We start from the raw sequence: 17,428 nt of genomic DNA, 5'->3' as shown, positions 1-17,428 counted from the left end.
GCTGACTGATCCATCTTGTCAGTATTGTGGTTTTAGAGACTAGCTGCTTCTAAAATGGATGCTTGTGAATGTGTGACAATAGCTGTGCCTTTGTTTTTTAGCAGGAAACATTAGATGTTATTATTATTGGCAATGCTTAATATAGCCTGCACTAACGTTTCTTTTTGTTTGTAGAATAAACAGAAAAAGCCTCTGATTAGGTCATGTCAACATTTCTATTATTAGCTCACGGGAACATGCTGACAGATAACATTTATGCAAATTACGCTCCATCCAGAAAGAGAAAAAGAAAAAGATTACACAGCTTCCAGGAAAAATCCCCAGTTATGTGATGGGTGGAGTAATTTAGGCAGATTCCCACACAGTGTTAAAATCAAACAACTCTTGACAGAATACCTGCTGTCCAGATAACTTGATCCATAAACCATACAAGACTACATTAGAGTGCAGTAACTATACAATATGTATAATTTTACAGTTTAATAAAGAATGAATGTGTGCTATATTTCGTCTCCTGCAGTGCATTTGCATGATGCACACTATATACATACTTAATGCTGCAGCAGCCCCATGGAGCGAGATCATACATTTTCATAAGATGGATTTAGAAACCTTTCCAAGAAGTGAATATTCACCTTGACTTAAGCACGCATTACTGTCTTGTACATCAATAATTCATCTGCATTGTCTTTAAAAACCACAATAAATTGATATTTATTAAAAGTTGCCAGGAGCAGCTCTACAAGCCATTACTTTTCTCCCACTGCACACTTATGATAAAGAGATTATAGATAATGAATTGAATCCCTAAAAAGACTTAATAAGACTTTACTCATGGTAACAGGAATATAGGGAAAAGAGCAAAAGGCTGTTTTTCAGCATCTGACTATCCAATTCCAAGAGTAATTTGGGTGAAATTATCTTGGCTGAAAAATCCTTTCAGCAATAAGAAATGATGATGTTGTCTTACTTGTACTATTCTGCTATGATCAAGTTTCTTGAGAAATAAACTGTTTCATGAATGTAGTTTTTTTTTTCTTTCTTTTCCTCAGTGGTTAACTGCACAGATCCAGGAATTCCTGCCAACTCCATCCGGGAGAGTAAGATTGAACACGGTAACTTTACGTTCGGCAGTGTGGTCTTCTATGACTGTAACCCTGGATATTACCTGTTCGGCTCTTCGGTGCTCACATGCCAGCCGGTGGGCCACTGGGACAAACCTCTACCGGAATGCATCGGTACAGTGGCTAATTTTAAAATTACATTTGCAATAAACAGGCAAATCGAGCTATTCACGTTATGAGTAAAGATGTTTGTTTTCTGTTCCAAACCCCTTTTGTGTGTAATCAGTGTGTTTCATGCAAACGTTCTCACAAATGCAGTTTGTGTGCAAATTATCTTGGTTGAATTTCTCTGTTAGTATTAAATGCAATGAGGTGTAGCACATATCAAATTAAACTGCATGTCTTGACCTTCGCAACAATGAAGTTTCTTGTATGTGCAACGAAGCATCTGTGATAATCTTAAATTTACATAACATTTAATTATAGTTACAACATGCATGTAGCTGTGAAATCATCTCCACATCCAATGCTCTTATTTGAATTACTCATGAACTCATCATTGCATAGATGCTAATATCCAGATTTGTCGCTGCATAGATAACAAGAAAAGCACTCAGAGAGCATAGTACTCCACCAAGACTGTTCATTCCTCCGTATGGCGTTGTCAGAAATGCAGCATTTTTTATTAGTTATTGATGGTCAGAAATCACAACACCATAGAATGTGCCCATTTAATATACATGTACCCACAAGCAAAATGACCTTGCGCTGAGCACAGGCGTGTGTTATGCATGTGTACATTATGTACGGATACGGAATCGTGTGACATAAATATGTAGCGGGCGGCAGGAATTGATGGGATTCAAAAACACCCCCACCATTTAGTCAATTGTTCCTTGTGTCATTTCCAACGGATAACTCCTGATAAGTCCGCAGTGGTGGATTTTTAGTAGGATCAGAATCACGTGATCATCAGCAAGCAGCTGACGTAGTGTTCACTTGTTGTCATAGTTACAGTGACGCTGTGCCACTGTCTCACAATAATACAGAAATCTTTAACAAATCCAGACTGTAAGCTGCATCACTGCCAAAATCTAATCACTTTGTCTTTGTGTCATTTCTGACCTTCCCTGAAAATTTCATCCAGAACTGTTAGTCTGTTTTTGAATAATGTTGCGAACAGTCAGACAGACAAACAGATGGACAAACATATACCGATCATCATAACTCCACTGCATTCCTTGGCAGAATAATAAGATATCTATGCAATATTTTAATCTCACAGGAAAAAGTAAAATATATTTATACATGCTGAAGAAATAACACCATGAAGACAGATAAAACCTCCGTGAAATAACATCTTCACTAAATTTCACACTCCAATTCCCTGTTGGTATTGTGTCACAATGCAAACTGGTTACGCATCAGAATAAACGCCACAAATCACCCATTTTGATGACACAGGAATATTCTAGTTTTGTAATTATTTTTGCATAGTTTCAAGCATGTGGTTGACATTTCACTTTGTATAAAAAAAATGTATGGATTTGGTTTTCATTACAATGATTTAAAAGCTGTGGTCAAAAGAAGAGGGATGGTAACCTTAATACAGCAAATATTGTTTCTATAATATAAAGGCAAATCTAAAAATCTTTTAGTCACATCAAATGATAGAAGATCTGAATAGACTAACACCTATAATAACCAAGATAAGAGCTTAACAGTAAAGGTATTGAAATTGTCCTGAAAACAGCCTGGGGCTCATAGGGTTAAAAAACCTAACAAGAGATGCAGATTTAGAGATATAAATTACCCTCAGCTGAATGTCTTTAACCTTGTTTGTGTCATTTTTCGCCCACCGACTTTTAATGGTACAAGTTGCTAAATGCTGCGATTGGGAGCATCTGTCTAATGTGAGATGCCCCAGTGACTTTTGGTGATGTTCCACTGTGCCTAACTGAGAAATGTGGGGACTGTTAGAGGACCAGTTGTTCAGGCTACAGCCAGTATTCCCTCAGAACTAACCATTTGAATTACAACAAATACCATCTATGAACTATCAGAGTTGCTCTCAAACGTCTGCTTCATGTGCACTCTGTTTCTGACTGCTGACAGCAATGACCCAATTCCAGTGAAATTATCTTAAGTAAACCTCTGCTTTTTTCACACGGGCTCAAAAAAATCCAGTTCATTTCATGGTAGAGAGATGACGCGCAGCATTTATTTTATCAAACGGAATAGTAATTAAAGAGATACACAGGAGTGTCTGTCTCAAATGTTTATTCACTGCTCCAGGCATCAGTGACTCTTTGTTAAGAAATTAGCTTTGCAAAAATTATAGGAACTTGCTTTGCATTATGAAACGAAGCTGATTAAATGACAACTCCCACAAATATACATAAAGGTCATAAAATAATGTGGTAGCACAGAAAATTATGTATCAAGTTCGATTTATTTGCTGTATGCGTTTTATTGTGTGTCTACACTATTTTGGGCTCTGCTGCAGTTCATTCAGTTTGGAATAAAATAATCAATACTACATTGAAGTGCCAAATATTAGGTTTATTTTGAGTACTTGAAAGACTGTTTTTACACACAATTTTAAAATTGCAAGGGTTCAACAATAAGTGGACACTTGTTACTAAATGGTTCTTGAGCAGCTGATTCCAAAGTAGTTCCTGCACAAAAGAGCTCAAATGTGCTTGAGAATTGAGAGTGAAGATGATGACAATGATGCTTAAAATGCAAGAAACAAAGACCAGTGCCCTGATATCAAGAGATGGCAGTTGTAGTCAGTTTGAAATAAACAAACAGAGGTACATTCGCATGGGAAAATAAAAAAATGACAAACAACCTCGCAGTCCAAGAGGCTACAAGTCTTGTAGATGACAGAAAAATCATTTGCAGGGAGATTTCATGACCACAACCTCAGAGGAACCAGATACAAACCTCTGGTGAGCTTCAAAGACAGAAAGGCCAGGTTGTATTTAGCAAAAATGTACAAAGCAAAAAAGTAAATGTTTGGCTGTCAGAGGAACTGGCGCACTAGCTATTGATTAATTGATTTCTGTGCTGACGGCAGCAGCAGGATAAACACTGAGATATTTACAGGAGCATTCTTTGTGCTCACACGCAGCCAAATGCCTCAAATTTTAGCATTCATCAGGACTATGATCCCTAAAAATATCATATATACTGTACAAATTTGTGTGTGCAACTGCATTTTCTCTCCCACAAAGTTCTCTGTGTGTTCATGTAAACATACTCTGACTAAAGCTGAGACTTGATACCTCAGTGAGATAAAAAAAAAACTGTCCAAATATCTGCTGTCTGAACTGTGCACCAACTCATCTTTTCATGAAAAGCAGCTTATGACAATGATGCCGTTGTAGAAACAGCCAACAAATTTCTGTTAAATGTATTAAGGCACATTAATCTACTAAACTTGCTCTTTTAACACAAGCTCCCTGAACTACATCCAGATTAAATGTTCATAACAGTGTGTTGGACTGTTGCTGCTTTTCACAGGGTGTCGTTAATATCTAATAATTGTATGTGCTTTCACCAGCCCAGCTAAGACTGTAAAAAAGGAGAAGAAAAATCTTTAACTGAAACAATAAAAGAAAAACTTTTCATTACCTATCAAGCTGTTTCTCTGACAATAGAAGTCAGTGTGGTGTCCCATCAGCACCAGTAGCAGAGTGAGAGGTGATTTTATCAGGTGTGTTGAAGTGTGCAACAATAATCCATCCGTCCATCCATTCTGTCATGATAATCTCTCTCTCTATATCATGCAGAGGTGGACTGTGGCCACCCAGGTTCACCTCCCCACGGAGTGATGAGTGGGGAGAAGTTTACCTTTGGCTCCACGGTGAGATATTCCTGCCTCGGAGACCAGCAGCTCATTGGAGACTCATCACTCACCTGTCAGCTGAATGGACACTGGAGTGGTCCGCTGCCCCACTGCTCAGGTACACACACACCTGGTCATGCATATACACACATTCCTGCACAGATTCCAACAAAAAGTCTTTCTTTATCTCACTCCCTGACGACTGTGATCTTCATAATCTATTAAGGACTGTTTTGATTGTGTAAAATAGAGTCGTGATTCCAACTCTGTTTGTGCTTCCTGGACAAATGTTCTTTAAATTAATGGAAAGAATTGCAGATAAAGGTTTGGTTTACTCAAATCACAAAAGAAAAACAAAACATACTTTCTCACTTACCACTAGTGGTATCTAACTACACAAATAATTAGAGTTTTATTTGCCCAGCTGTGAGAGATCCATCTCTGAGATTACTGCCATCACACCCAGACTCTAGAGTTTAATGGAATCCTGTTTGTTTTGTTCACAGCAGCAGCAAAAAAATAGCGTCTTAAAAAGTTCAGCACTAACTTCTTTTTCCAGAAGCAATGTCCACAATGCTGTCAATGTTTCATAGAATATACTGTTCATCTGTTTTTCTTGGTGTAAGTAGTTCCATTGAAAACTGTTTGTAGATGTCTAGATTTTACAAAATGACAAGTACAAAATTTCTAATCGGAGTTCGCTATTAAATGCGATTTCTCAATGCCACACAGAATTCCATTCAACTATTTTATATTGATTGTCAGAAATAACAAAATCTCTCTGGTCATTGATTTAAACCCCTAAAAAACATGACCCTGTATCTACAATAGATATTTTGAAGTTCTTTAAATGAAAAGAATCCCTTCCTAGATCAAAATGGCTTACATGTAACTCTACACAGTTGCTTCCGCCAGAATGTGTGAATCTGTGAAGTTGTCACCTCTTTCTCCACTCATCCTTCCACTGCTCATCGACGCCTGATCAGGTTACCTAGCAATACGCTTCAAAATGACATTATTGAAGCAATTCAACCATATGGATTTGAAACAGAAACCAATTCTAAAGAAGAATAATGATACAGAAAGTCCCGGCCCACACACTGGCAGGATTGGTTCCTTAACTGTTGGCTGTCGGATTCTGCGTTTTTTGCGACCGTCACTGGCACATAGCAGCTTCAAGGCAAAGAGATGCTCAACCACATCGTATATAGACAAGCTAACAAAGTAAAATGATTGAACTTGATTTTGTACTGGAGAGGACCTTAAGCAACCTTCAAACCTGGACTCATCAGACAAAAACTATCTCCGTGGTTAGATACCACAAGAGACAAGTCAGCGGAATATTTAAAACAGACCCACAATATGAACACCTCAGCGCAATGGTGTGATACCTAAGAGTCTTGACATTAATGGAATGTTTGGTCAGTTATCAACCTCAAATTCCACTCCTGTGGTTTATCTGACATATCTGCATTTGGCAGAGTACATGAATGGTGGACCACTGCCAGACAAAAACCCGTATTATTCCTCTTCCATTCAGTAATAGGGAAGTGAGAGTTTACTACTCAGCCAAAAATGTGTTAAAGTAAATGTTGCTTTCTGCTGAAACGATTAAGAGAGATCACCTGTGATCTAATTCTCGGGTGAGACTCTCATAAACAAGATTTTTTAAGTGTCTTGTCTTCACTACATTTATCTCAAGACTATCCTCCTGACGTTTTCTAAAAACATGGGGAAAAAAGTGTCTTCTAGTGTATGTCTGCGGAACTACAAACTTTCCCACTTAATCCCCCCTGTGCACTTCCCTCCCATCACACTTAAGCATTTCTGACCATTTAAGTGGGTTCTCTTTACTGAATGTTCACTTGGTTTGTTCAACTCACTGACCCAGAAGTAATGTTTGTAAGCAGACTTGTATGGCAGTTATTTTTCCCCCCTCTTCTTTAAATGGTAGTGCAAACTCTCCCCTCACCTTCACTATTTTGTATTTACTCAGTTGGAAAGCAGTCAGGCAGTAGGGAAGTGGGTTTTCTCAGATAGTAAAGAGATGCACGTGGTTGCAGAGGCTCCGAACTATCACCCAGCCAGAGTCTCCATTACAGTTGCTGTCCTAGTTTAACAAAACAGAAAAATCACACAGAGTGGAGATGGGTTGCTTTGCTTAGCTTCAGTCTGCATAATTATTTGGTGCATACAACCTAGTAGTTGAATAAAAACCTAGCCATGGCATGTAGTAAAGTATACACTTATCTACTACAAAAGCACCTGCCAAATGTGTAATGCTGTTTAGGTTTGTCTAATTCTACCAAAACAGCTTTGAGCTCCACAAAACCTCGAGGTGGGACGTCTATGTATCAGACTTGTTTTTCCGGCACATCCCACTGATGCTCAATCTAAAATGTGGGTAATCTGGATTCCAAGTCAGTACTTATGTAATATTCCTCAAACTTTCCCTGAACAGTTTTTGAAATGTGGCAGAGCAAAGTAGTTTGCTGATAGAGGCCACTGACATCAGGAAACACCACTAGTTTGAAAGGATGTAGGAAGCCGCAGGAGTGTTGACGCAAGTTGTACTTGTCGAAGTTCACATGAGTGGTTGGTTTCCCAGAAGAACTTTGCCAAGAGAATCACACTGCCTTCATCAAATTGGCTTCTTCCCATATTGCATCCTGCTTCCAGCTCTTACCCTCGTAAATAAGACACACACCCAGCTATATATACAAGTAAACAACATGCCACCTTCTACCACTGCTCCATGGTTTAGCTTTGACACTCACATGAACATTGAAGATGTTTTTGGTGGTGGTTAGAGGTGAGGGGCGGTACGCTGATCAGTCTGTGGCTTTACAGCTCTTCTGTGGAATCGAACCACACAGACCAGCCCACCTTTCCTATGTGCCTCAATGAACGTTAGGTGCTCATGACCTTGCTACTATTTCAACAGCTGCTGACCATTTTTGCTAGACGCTCTAACCACTGCATACCAGGAACAACCCATAAGACCTGCTGCTTTGGAGATGCTTCTTACCCCATTCATCTGTGACCATCACAATGTGCCCTTGTCGGAGTCGCTCAGATCCTTACGGTGCCCATTTTTCATGCTTCCAACACATTAGCTTACAGAATTACCCTTCTGCCTAATGAGTCCCACCCTGTGACAGGTTCCATTATAATGAGATAATCAGTGTTATTAACCTATCTGTCAGTGGTTTTAATGTTGTGGCTAATCTGTGTATAATTGTAAGGGTTTTGGGTGGGGGATAAAAGCTAAAAAATGTTCTTCTTTATCAGTCATCACCTCGGTTTTAAAAGCAATTTGGTGTCTATTATTGAGATGATTTGATCAGCACCCCGCTGTTACGACAAATGATCCTCTCGTAAAGTGATGATCTCCAATTTTGCACTATATTTTGTCCCATCATTCACTCTGAGCTCTGTGTTAGCACCATGAGCTCTACTGCTTCTGTTTGTCTAGAGGATACCCAGCTAATATACTGCTTTAATCTGGGCAACAAAAAAAAAAAAAAAAAAAAAAAATTAATACCAAACTGGATTCAGTGCATTTATTTTAACTTGTCCAAAGCCTAATCAGCATCAACTCATCACTTAAAAAATGAGATAAGTAAAGCCAACATGAGTCTATTCCAAAGTATTTAAATTGTCAAACAAGTTTAGAGAGTAAATCCCTGGAGGAACTTGTGTAGCAGGGTATCAGTCTAGGGTCAGCGACCACAGGATTTAATCATAATAAACAGCAATGCAAAAGATATTATGCTGCAGTAGGATATTTACAGTTTATGAGCATATAGTATAAATGTTGATTACATATATTCACACTACAAAATGCAGATTAAATTACTTTTGCACTGATACAGCAGCACTCCTATGACAGAAAAATATATTTAGCAGCTTTTTCGTAACAGGAAAATATAGTTCCATAGAATCTACATGAAGAAAAAAGGCTTCAAGTTGTCATACAGGATTATACTGCATCAGTGCTGCTGAATAACTATGAAATCTGTAACTTACAATGGAAACAAGGAACCATTTTAAATCACTTGTTCATCACTTTAAGGCTTTGATGAATTCAGAGTGGGCAGTAAACATCTGTCACAGCTGTAGAGGAAATTAGAACCAAGATACAGCTGGAGCTCAAGTTGTGAGTTTCACATTAGTGCAAATGTACATTTTCACACTCAGTTTCCACTGACACATTTGCAAAAACTTCTGAAGTGACACAATTACCACTTCAATGTTAATAAGACAGATGGGCTTTCTGTAATGTATGAATGTACAGAAGAACGATAAATTAAAGGAAAAAAACAACAGAAAGTGTCTTAATAGGTTGCTGGGCTACCTTGTGTCACCAGAGCAGCTTCACTGTGTCTTTGCATTACTTTACTAGGGTGACTAAGCAACATTTTTTCACCTTATTTGGTGTTTTCGTAGTAGTGGTCAAGAGAGTTGGTCCAAAATCTCCCACAGGATAGAATTTGATTGAGATCTGGTGACTGTGAAGGCCATAGCATCTGATTCACATCATTTTCATACTCATCAAACCATTCAGTGACCTTTCAAGCCCTGTGGACAGAGTTATTGTCATTCTGGATGAGAACACCACTGTCAGAATAGAAATGCTGCATCACGGGAAAGAGGTGATCACTCAGAACAACTTTGTATTGATTTGCAGTAATCCTTCACTCTAAGGGGAAAAATACCTCTCAACATAAAAAAGTCACCAGATCCCCTAACTGTAGATGTCATGGGTTTAGGTTTTTCCTATAATTCATTACACGCATGTTTGTTTCAGTGCGTCTATCAGATTTTTTTTGGTTATTTCCTATATAGTTTTCCATTGCATGCTCTAAGTTTCTTTATTGCTTTTCAGTGATTGTATTATTTATTTGCAGAAAGGTGATTGCATAGTCTATAAACAGCTTTATCTGCAGAGCTAGACGTTATGAAAATAGCACATTATAATTCAGTGTTCATCACCAGTAGCAACAAAATAATTTGGAATATGAATTCCTCAAAAGTCTAGCCCAGCGTCAGCAGTAGCTCTCATCCATGCATCCATCCATGCATCTATCCTTTCTCTCATCTGGCCTCCCTTGTTAATTAGTAAGATGGGGCTTAAAACCGCTTGCCAAGCCATTCCCCTTTTGTCCTCGTCTGTTGCATGGCTGAGTTGAAGGCCTTATTATTTCCTCACAAAGGGAGCCTGGTGAACGGACATTAACTCAGATTCAAACCAAATCCACCACCATCCCAATTAGTGAGATTATAGCTGTCACAGTGCATGCGGAGTCAGGCTGCCTCACCTAACCGAAGGAGACTAATGAAGTACAGACAGCTGCTGAGAGACACACACACGTGCACAAAGTTGACATGCACACACACAGGCACAAATATGTATGCACAGTCAGTGTGCACTTGTCCCTGCCATTGCATACAAGTGCATGCAGGGAGACGCATAAACATTCACATGCATCAAGGGCGCTCTCTCACCGACACACACACACACGTATATATATCTGCAGTGAGACACACACACTCTTTGCCAGCCACGGCCACAGGAGAACTTATCATCTCCAGCTGTGAGCCCTTGACCTGACAAATGCATTTTGTGCACATATGAGCAGTGGGATGTGTGTAGAAGATATGAGCTTTGTGTTTGTGCAGCAAGGCTTCATCAACAAGTCCAGTATTACTGCAGCTGTTCGCTGCTCTGTACACAGAGAGCAGCAGCCAACATACAGGGAATGATGCACAGTGTGTGTGCACAGCTCAAGGAACAAGATCTCAAAGTCAATAAAGCATGAATCCCTCACAAAGAGACTGTCTATCTGTCTACCTGTCTATCTCTCTATCTATTTGAATATCTGTATGTCTGTATATCTCTCTGACTGTGATACTCTGTCTTCTGAAGCGCAACATTTTTCTCTTTTCTTTCCTCCACTGGTTTCATTTCTGTGAAAGAGCGGAAGCAGCAGCAACAGTGGAAGCAGTGGTTGGTGTTATGTGCTTTTTTCCCCTTTGCTCTGAGGATGTCCCTAGTGAATACAAAACCACCCCACTCTGACTAACACACCACTCAACTTGGCTTGCTGTTTGTCACAGCATAAAATCTTGAGCAGTGATGGCACTGCCCTGATTCCATACCTGTCATCTCTCTTCCTCACTTCCTATGGCTTAGAAAAAGAACGTGTCCTATTTTTTTCCAACCACCAGAGACGCCGCTAATGGGAACATGAAGAGAATTAACAAGAGACACTGCATCTTTTTATCTGATTTAATTCATAGACATGCTTGACAGGTGGAGCAAGGTGGGAACACTGCAAGTTTTTTATGTTGTCCCACCGAACAAAAGACAGAAAGGATAATTCAGGATAATGAAAATGCATTTAGCTTCAGAGGTCAAACTGTATTCATCGTTTCTCATAACCACAGCTGGTTGCCTTTAAATGCTGGCTCTGCTGTTTTTATGGACAGAAAGCTCCTGATGTCAAAGCTGTGAAAGATATGGCTCCTCCAGGTTGTTGGCATAGTGACAACTGCTCATTGGTGCATTGTCGCGGCCCTCTATGTATTGTCCTTCTGCTTGACAGACAGGAACACTGTGTTGTAAGTCAATGTCATACCAACTTGAAAGGATCTGTGTGTACATATACGCGCACACGTGTACACACACACACACACACTGTTAAGTGTACTGTTTTAATTGTTCCATGACTGGTTATCTTCCATTGCAGGCGATTCGACAGGCGCTTGTGGAGATCCTGGTATACCTGCCCATGCCAGCAGGGAGGCAGGAAACTTTAAAGTGCGCAGCAAGGTGCGCTTTACCTGCACAGTGGGACACACACTGTATGGCTCAGCAGAGAGGATATGCTTCCCCAATGGGACCTGGTCAGGAAAACAACCATTCTGCAAACGTAAGAGAAATCTTTAAACTATCTCAGTGATGTTATATATTAAGCAGTAGGAGACAGCAGCCAGGAGTCGCACTGAGAGGGAACGCATATTATGCATGTTATATTTCTCTATACAAAAGTACACATGTAAAGTTGTACAGATTCAGAAGATAGTGCATGGTTACATAGGCCTGAATGCCGAATCTCAGTTTGATTTGTGTACTGATTGAAGTGTGCCTGTGGCACTGAATATCAACAGCTGTCAAGTACCAGAAGCTGCCACTGAAAGCTCGGACAGATCCTTAGTTTTGTTTATTCATTCTTTGATCAGATATTCCCTATTTTAAACCTAATTTAGTTGATATTTTATTCAGGCAAAGTTCCCGTACATCTGTTTCCTTTTAAAGTGAATTTCTGTTAGAGAGTCCAGATCAGTTTGTGGAAACTGTTGTATAATGTCTTTTGTGGCTTTGGACAAAGCTTTTTAAAGTCAGATAAAACAACTCTGATATTATCAGGGTTGGTCTTGGAGATACATTTTAGCAGAAAAACCTGTGTAACAAAGAGGGTTATATAAATTCAAGTTATGTGTATTCACCTTTCAACTGACACAAGATGCTATTGAGTTACATGATGATATGTTTGAAGGGCAAACTTGAAACTTAAAGTGAGGATCCTTCAGGCTCCAGCAAGTCCCTTAAAATGTAAGGAAGTACATAAGCAAATTGCATTGATAAAGATGTTTAGTTTTGTACACTCTTCAAAACATCTCCTAGATATTATTTGATTTGGTACAAAACTCGCATCAGCTATGGGATGTAAATAATCCAAGCAGTATGCTGCCCCACCTTAAACACACAATCGTTGTATGTAACATATTGGCTGTATTCTAGCACATACACACATGACTGCAAAAGCTCAAGAATGCAGTTCTGCACCAGATGGATAAAAATCTCTCTGCTGCAGTCTGGTATTTTCTGCCAGCACATGGTGCTGTGACCATCTTCCAGATTGCAACCAAAAAATTCATTAATTCTAGACACCTAAAGCCAAGTCCTTTTTGGATTGTGATAAATGAATCATTGTGGATTTTGAAGATATTAGTTCACAGAACGGCAGCTCTACATCTTGCATAAATTACCCCCGGGGGTCAACCGGATATTGAGGCAAATGTTTGACTGCTTTTGCTCTCTTCTACTTACTGTCCGCCAGCTTGGAACAGTGCCAATGTCATTTTTAATCTAATAAATGCATAGCCCCTCTAAACTATTTTCTGTATATCTGTCTTTCATTCCAACTCCCTTGTTTCTTCCCTTCTCTCTCTCTGGCCTTCATTTCCCTTAATGTCAGCCTTTTTCTGTTGCTTTTCCTGTGATTTCTTTCTGTCTTAATCTTGTCTAGCTCTCTCTCCATCCCTGCCCACATCTCCATCTCTCCCTTTTCTGTATCATACTCTCTCTGCCTTTCCCTCCATCTGTTTCTTACCCCACATCTCTCCTTCTCTAGCTTTTCATCTCTCCATCTCCCAGCTGAACTCCTGATTTAAAGATTGTTTTAACCATCCTCCACCTCAGGAGGGCAGGGGCAGGAATTCACTGGAGCCTGAATGAGTCTCAATGCTGTCTGTTTGTGATCTAAAGCCCTGTCTGGTGTTAAAGCCCATCCATCTATTATCCACAACCTTTTACAGTCTCCGAGAAACAGTCAGTGTAGATATTCAGCCTAATATCTATCTCACAATGCCATCAAGGTCTGTTTTATGTGTCTGTCATGATGTCGGTCTTGACTTATTAAGAAAGGGAACCAAACAGCTACTATGCTTTATTTTCGGTAAATGCACCCAGGAGCATATGCATACAGCGGGTGTATGAATATGCTTGTGTGTGCATTTGTAGAGCATTAATGTGAGCAAGATGCCACCTGATGTGGTTAGGCATATGCCTGAGTGATGCATTTGAACCCCGATTAGTTTGCGTGTATGCACATGTGGTAATTGAGAAATCACCACCACACTTGCAACACGTCTGTCTCCTACAAGAATCACTATTTCAGATTTTCCAGCCAATTAGGTGATTGAGAGAGCAGATCCGTTTTGTAATTAGACGTGATTTGGAGCAGAAGAAAAACACATGAAACAAACTCTGTGCTCGACGCTCTTCAAGGATACGTTTTAAGTGGCCTATGATGAAAATGCTGGAAAGGATACTGTACTGTAAAAAGTCCAACTCCTCAGTTCTCCACAGAAAGTCTGTTTTTCCTCCCCAAGGATTGCATACCTAAGTTTTAACTTCTATTATCATTAAAGCTGAATGCTGAGTCCTTGGACCATAATTGCTATATATATATATATATATATATATATATATATATATATATATATATATATATATATATATATATATATATATATATATATAAAAAACTCCCATAATCCTCTTGTTTTCAGCACTAAATGTTATTACCACAGATGTACTATGAGACTTGACAATACACAAACTACACATTATTTAATGATGACTCGTCAATACTGCAATTGGGTTTTGTGTAGCACAGCACTGGCTCTGCTCATTAGCCTCTCTTAATAAAGCTGTGATGCTGTATAGATTAGTGGTTCTGTACTAGTTTGTTTCACAGCTTCTCTAAAAGAACAACAATGATTTCTCACATCCTCTGATGTGAGGCACACATGCATAATAGTGAACTCCGACACCAGCTAATGATTTCTGTCAGCTGTTTTCAAAGTGAGTGTGAGAGTCAAGAGAATATAAATATTGATCAGGTTAAAGGCAAAATGGCAGTTATTTCATGAATGAATTAATATTCCCCTAATAGTAGAGGAATATATATTTTCAGAGTCATTTTGTCACCTCCAGACCTTCAGAAGTCATCTTGCAGCCACCTTGGGGCGTCCACACCTCAGATGGTGAAGCACTGATATGGAAAATAGAAAATCCATTACTATTTTACACCTCTGACCTTCACATCCTCTCTTTTCTCCCCTCTGCAGCGGTACAGTGTGGGAACCCAGGTACTCCTGCTCACGGCCGTATTTCCCGTGTGGACGGCACAACCTTCTCCCACTCCATTGTGTATTCTTGTATGGAAGGATATTTCCTCACAGGGTCGCCTACTCGCCAGTGTCTCGCAAATGGCACATGGTCTGGCTCAGCTCCAAACTGCACAAGTGAGTTTTGGGTGCACAGAAGCGTAAAAGGAGGGTGGAGTCCTGTCTCTGGGTCTCGTGTGATTTACTTGAAGGACCTTTCTGCTGCACATTGTTTATGTAATGAAATGAAAAGCGCAGCAATTCTTTGTGTGATCACTGTCAAGTGTGACATTATTGTGTGTCCGACCAACAAGGCAGAGTCCCGATTATACCAGTGCTGTGAACAGAGAAACAACAAAGCAAAATTCAGTGTTTCGTGGCTAATCACATTTAGTTCAGTCACACTTACATCTACTGTCGCAGAATTTGTTGTTTAGGAAACGGAACCAAAAAAATAAAAAATAGGACAGTGAAGGTTGGGCACTCCCCTGGGTGTCACAGATGCACACCAAGCAAATTAAATGTTGTCCTGGTATCGAGTTGCTGCTCATCATTTACACATTAGCAGCAGATAATTCGCAATAAATGTTGTACCAGTAATACAGTAGGCTGAAACTGTGAGCAGCTCTTCTTATGTTGTCTGTAGTCTGACGATAAATTTCTTATATGCTACCCCTAGCTCAGATTATGGAACATCACAACATCTCCTATCATACTTATGCAGATGACACACAACTCTATATCTCAGAGTCATCACATGACTACAGCCCTTACTGTCACTGAGTAGCTGTATTCATCAAATCAACAAGTGGATGTGCCAGAATTTTCTCCAGCTAAATGCTGAAAAGACAGGGGTGATCATTTGTGGCCCCAAAAATGAAAGGGCAGAGATCAGCGCTCACCTTGGCTCTACGTCATTGACGGCTACAAATCAAGCCAGAAATCTTGGTGTAATTATTGACTCAGACCTGAACTTCAATAACCATCTAAAGTTTATCACTAAATCTGCATATTATCACCTGAAAAACATTGCTAGAATTAAGGGATTTCTGTCTAAACAAGACATGGAAAAACTTATTCATGCATTCGTTTTCAGTAGGTTAGATTATTGTAATGGCATCTTTACAGGTCTTAACAAAAAATCAATCAGGCAGCTACAGCTGATCCAGAATGCTGCCACCAGAGTCCTTACAAACACGAGGAAACTGGACCATATTACAATTATCAAAGGATAGATTTCAAAATCTTACTGCTGGTCTACAAAGCACTGAATGGTCTGGGACCACAATATATGCTTGATCTACTAGTTCCCTACGAAGCATCCAGACCCCTTAGGTCATCTGGAACTGGTTTGTTGTGTGTCCCAAGAACAAGAACCAAGCAAGGTGAGGCAGCATTCAGTTATTATGCTCCTCACCTGTGGAACAAACTTCCTGTAGATCTGAGGTCTGCTCAAACTGTCAGTGCCTTTAAATCAGGACTGAAAACACTATTGTTCACTGTAGCGCCCTCATAGATTAAAATACTGCCTACTTGCTATACTATACTGTGTAGCAAGTAGGTAGTATTGCTATATGCTATACTCTATTGCCTTTACTTTTTATATATTTCTTTCTTTCTTCTTTTTTTAAAAAATTTGCTGCTTTTAATGTTTATGTAAAGCACTTTGAATTACCTTGTGTTGAATTGTGCTATACAAATAAACTTGCCTTGCCTTCTTCATATTTCTCCCAAAAGGAGGCACTCTGAGTGGTCCACGGCAGTGCTAAAATAGGCTATAAGATTTTAAATAACATATAAATCTCTTTGAGCCTTCTCTCCCTGAAAAGCGTCAAAATTGTCAGGCAATTTTTATTGTCTAGATTTCAGCAAATGAGCCTTGCAGTAATTAAGAAGTATGCCAATCTATATTCAATTTGCACCAGGATGACTATCAAACTAAATTACACATTGTTCTTCTCTCTGAAAATCTCTGTATTCTCTCTTCTTTATTCTTTTTTACTTGTTATTGAATCACAAGAAAGGATAAATGTCATAGGCATAATTTTCAATTTTGGAATGAAATGGGTCTCTGGATGGATATGTACAGAGAGGGAGGGAAAGAAGAGAGAGACTGAAAATTGGATTGAGTAATAATGATCCAACATGAAGAAAGGCAGAATAGCTGTCTCGTCTCTTTTCCCCACTTGAGGACTTTCTTATCACCGAACATATTCTGCTTCATGCTATCATTTAACATTAAAGTTTAGTGGTCAGTTCAGGGACATCAACACTGAGGATGCCAGGATTGGCTTCACTGTGCCTTCATTAAGGAGGCAATCATTTTCACGGTTCATGGGTAATCGATCATGTAGGTTACCAGATCAAAGTCACACAACATTCTCAAGGGGAGAGAGAAAAGTTCTTCCTTTACTTTTTATTTTTTCATGAAACTCTTGATCGTTGATAAATGAAATTTATAGAGCATGTTAAGGAATTTGTAATTTAGTTGAAGTACATTAGGAAAGAGACTTGCTCAGTAAACTGTGAAGTAAGGCCATAAAGTACTTTA

The 17,428-nt window shown here is 39.3% G+C and overlaps 1 protein-coding gene across 3 annotated transcripts in view; it reads left to right on the top strand.

The window, feature by feature from the left end:
* Positions 1-17,428, top strand: part of LOC111562513 (CUB and sushi domain-containing protein 3) — a 233,827-nt gene that overhangs the window by 178,944 nt on the left and 37,455 nt on the right. For all 3 annotated transcript variants that reach the window (XM_035943940.2, XM_023261087.3, XM_055013779.1), the window contains 4 exons: positions 1,053-1,238; positions 4,862-5,035; positions 11,670-11,852; positions 14,839-15,015. In XM_035943940.2, coding sequence (XP_035799833.2) covers positions 1,053-1,238; positions 4,862-5,035; positions 11,670-11,852; positions 14,839-15,015 — 720 coding nt within the window. The remainder of the gene's footprint in view (positions 1-1,052; positions 1,239-4,861; positions 5,036-11,669; positions 11,853-14,838; positions 15,016-17,428) is intronic.

The sequence above is a fragment of the Amphiprion ocellaris genome, chromosome 9 (assembly GCF_022539595.1).
Source record: "Amphiprion ocellaris isolate individual 3 ecotype Okinawa chromosome 9, ASM2253959v1, whole genome shotgun sequence".
Classification (NCBI taxonomy): domain Eukaryota; kingdom Metazoa; phylum Chordata; class Actinopteri; family Pomacentridae; genus Amphiprion; species Amphiprion ocellaris.
Note: the sequence above shows the minus strand (reverse complement) of the source record. Positions and strands in the feature narration are given on the sequence as shown.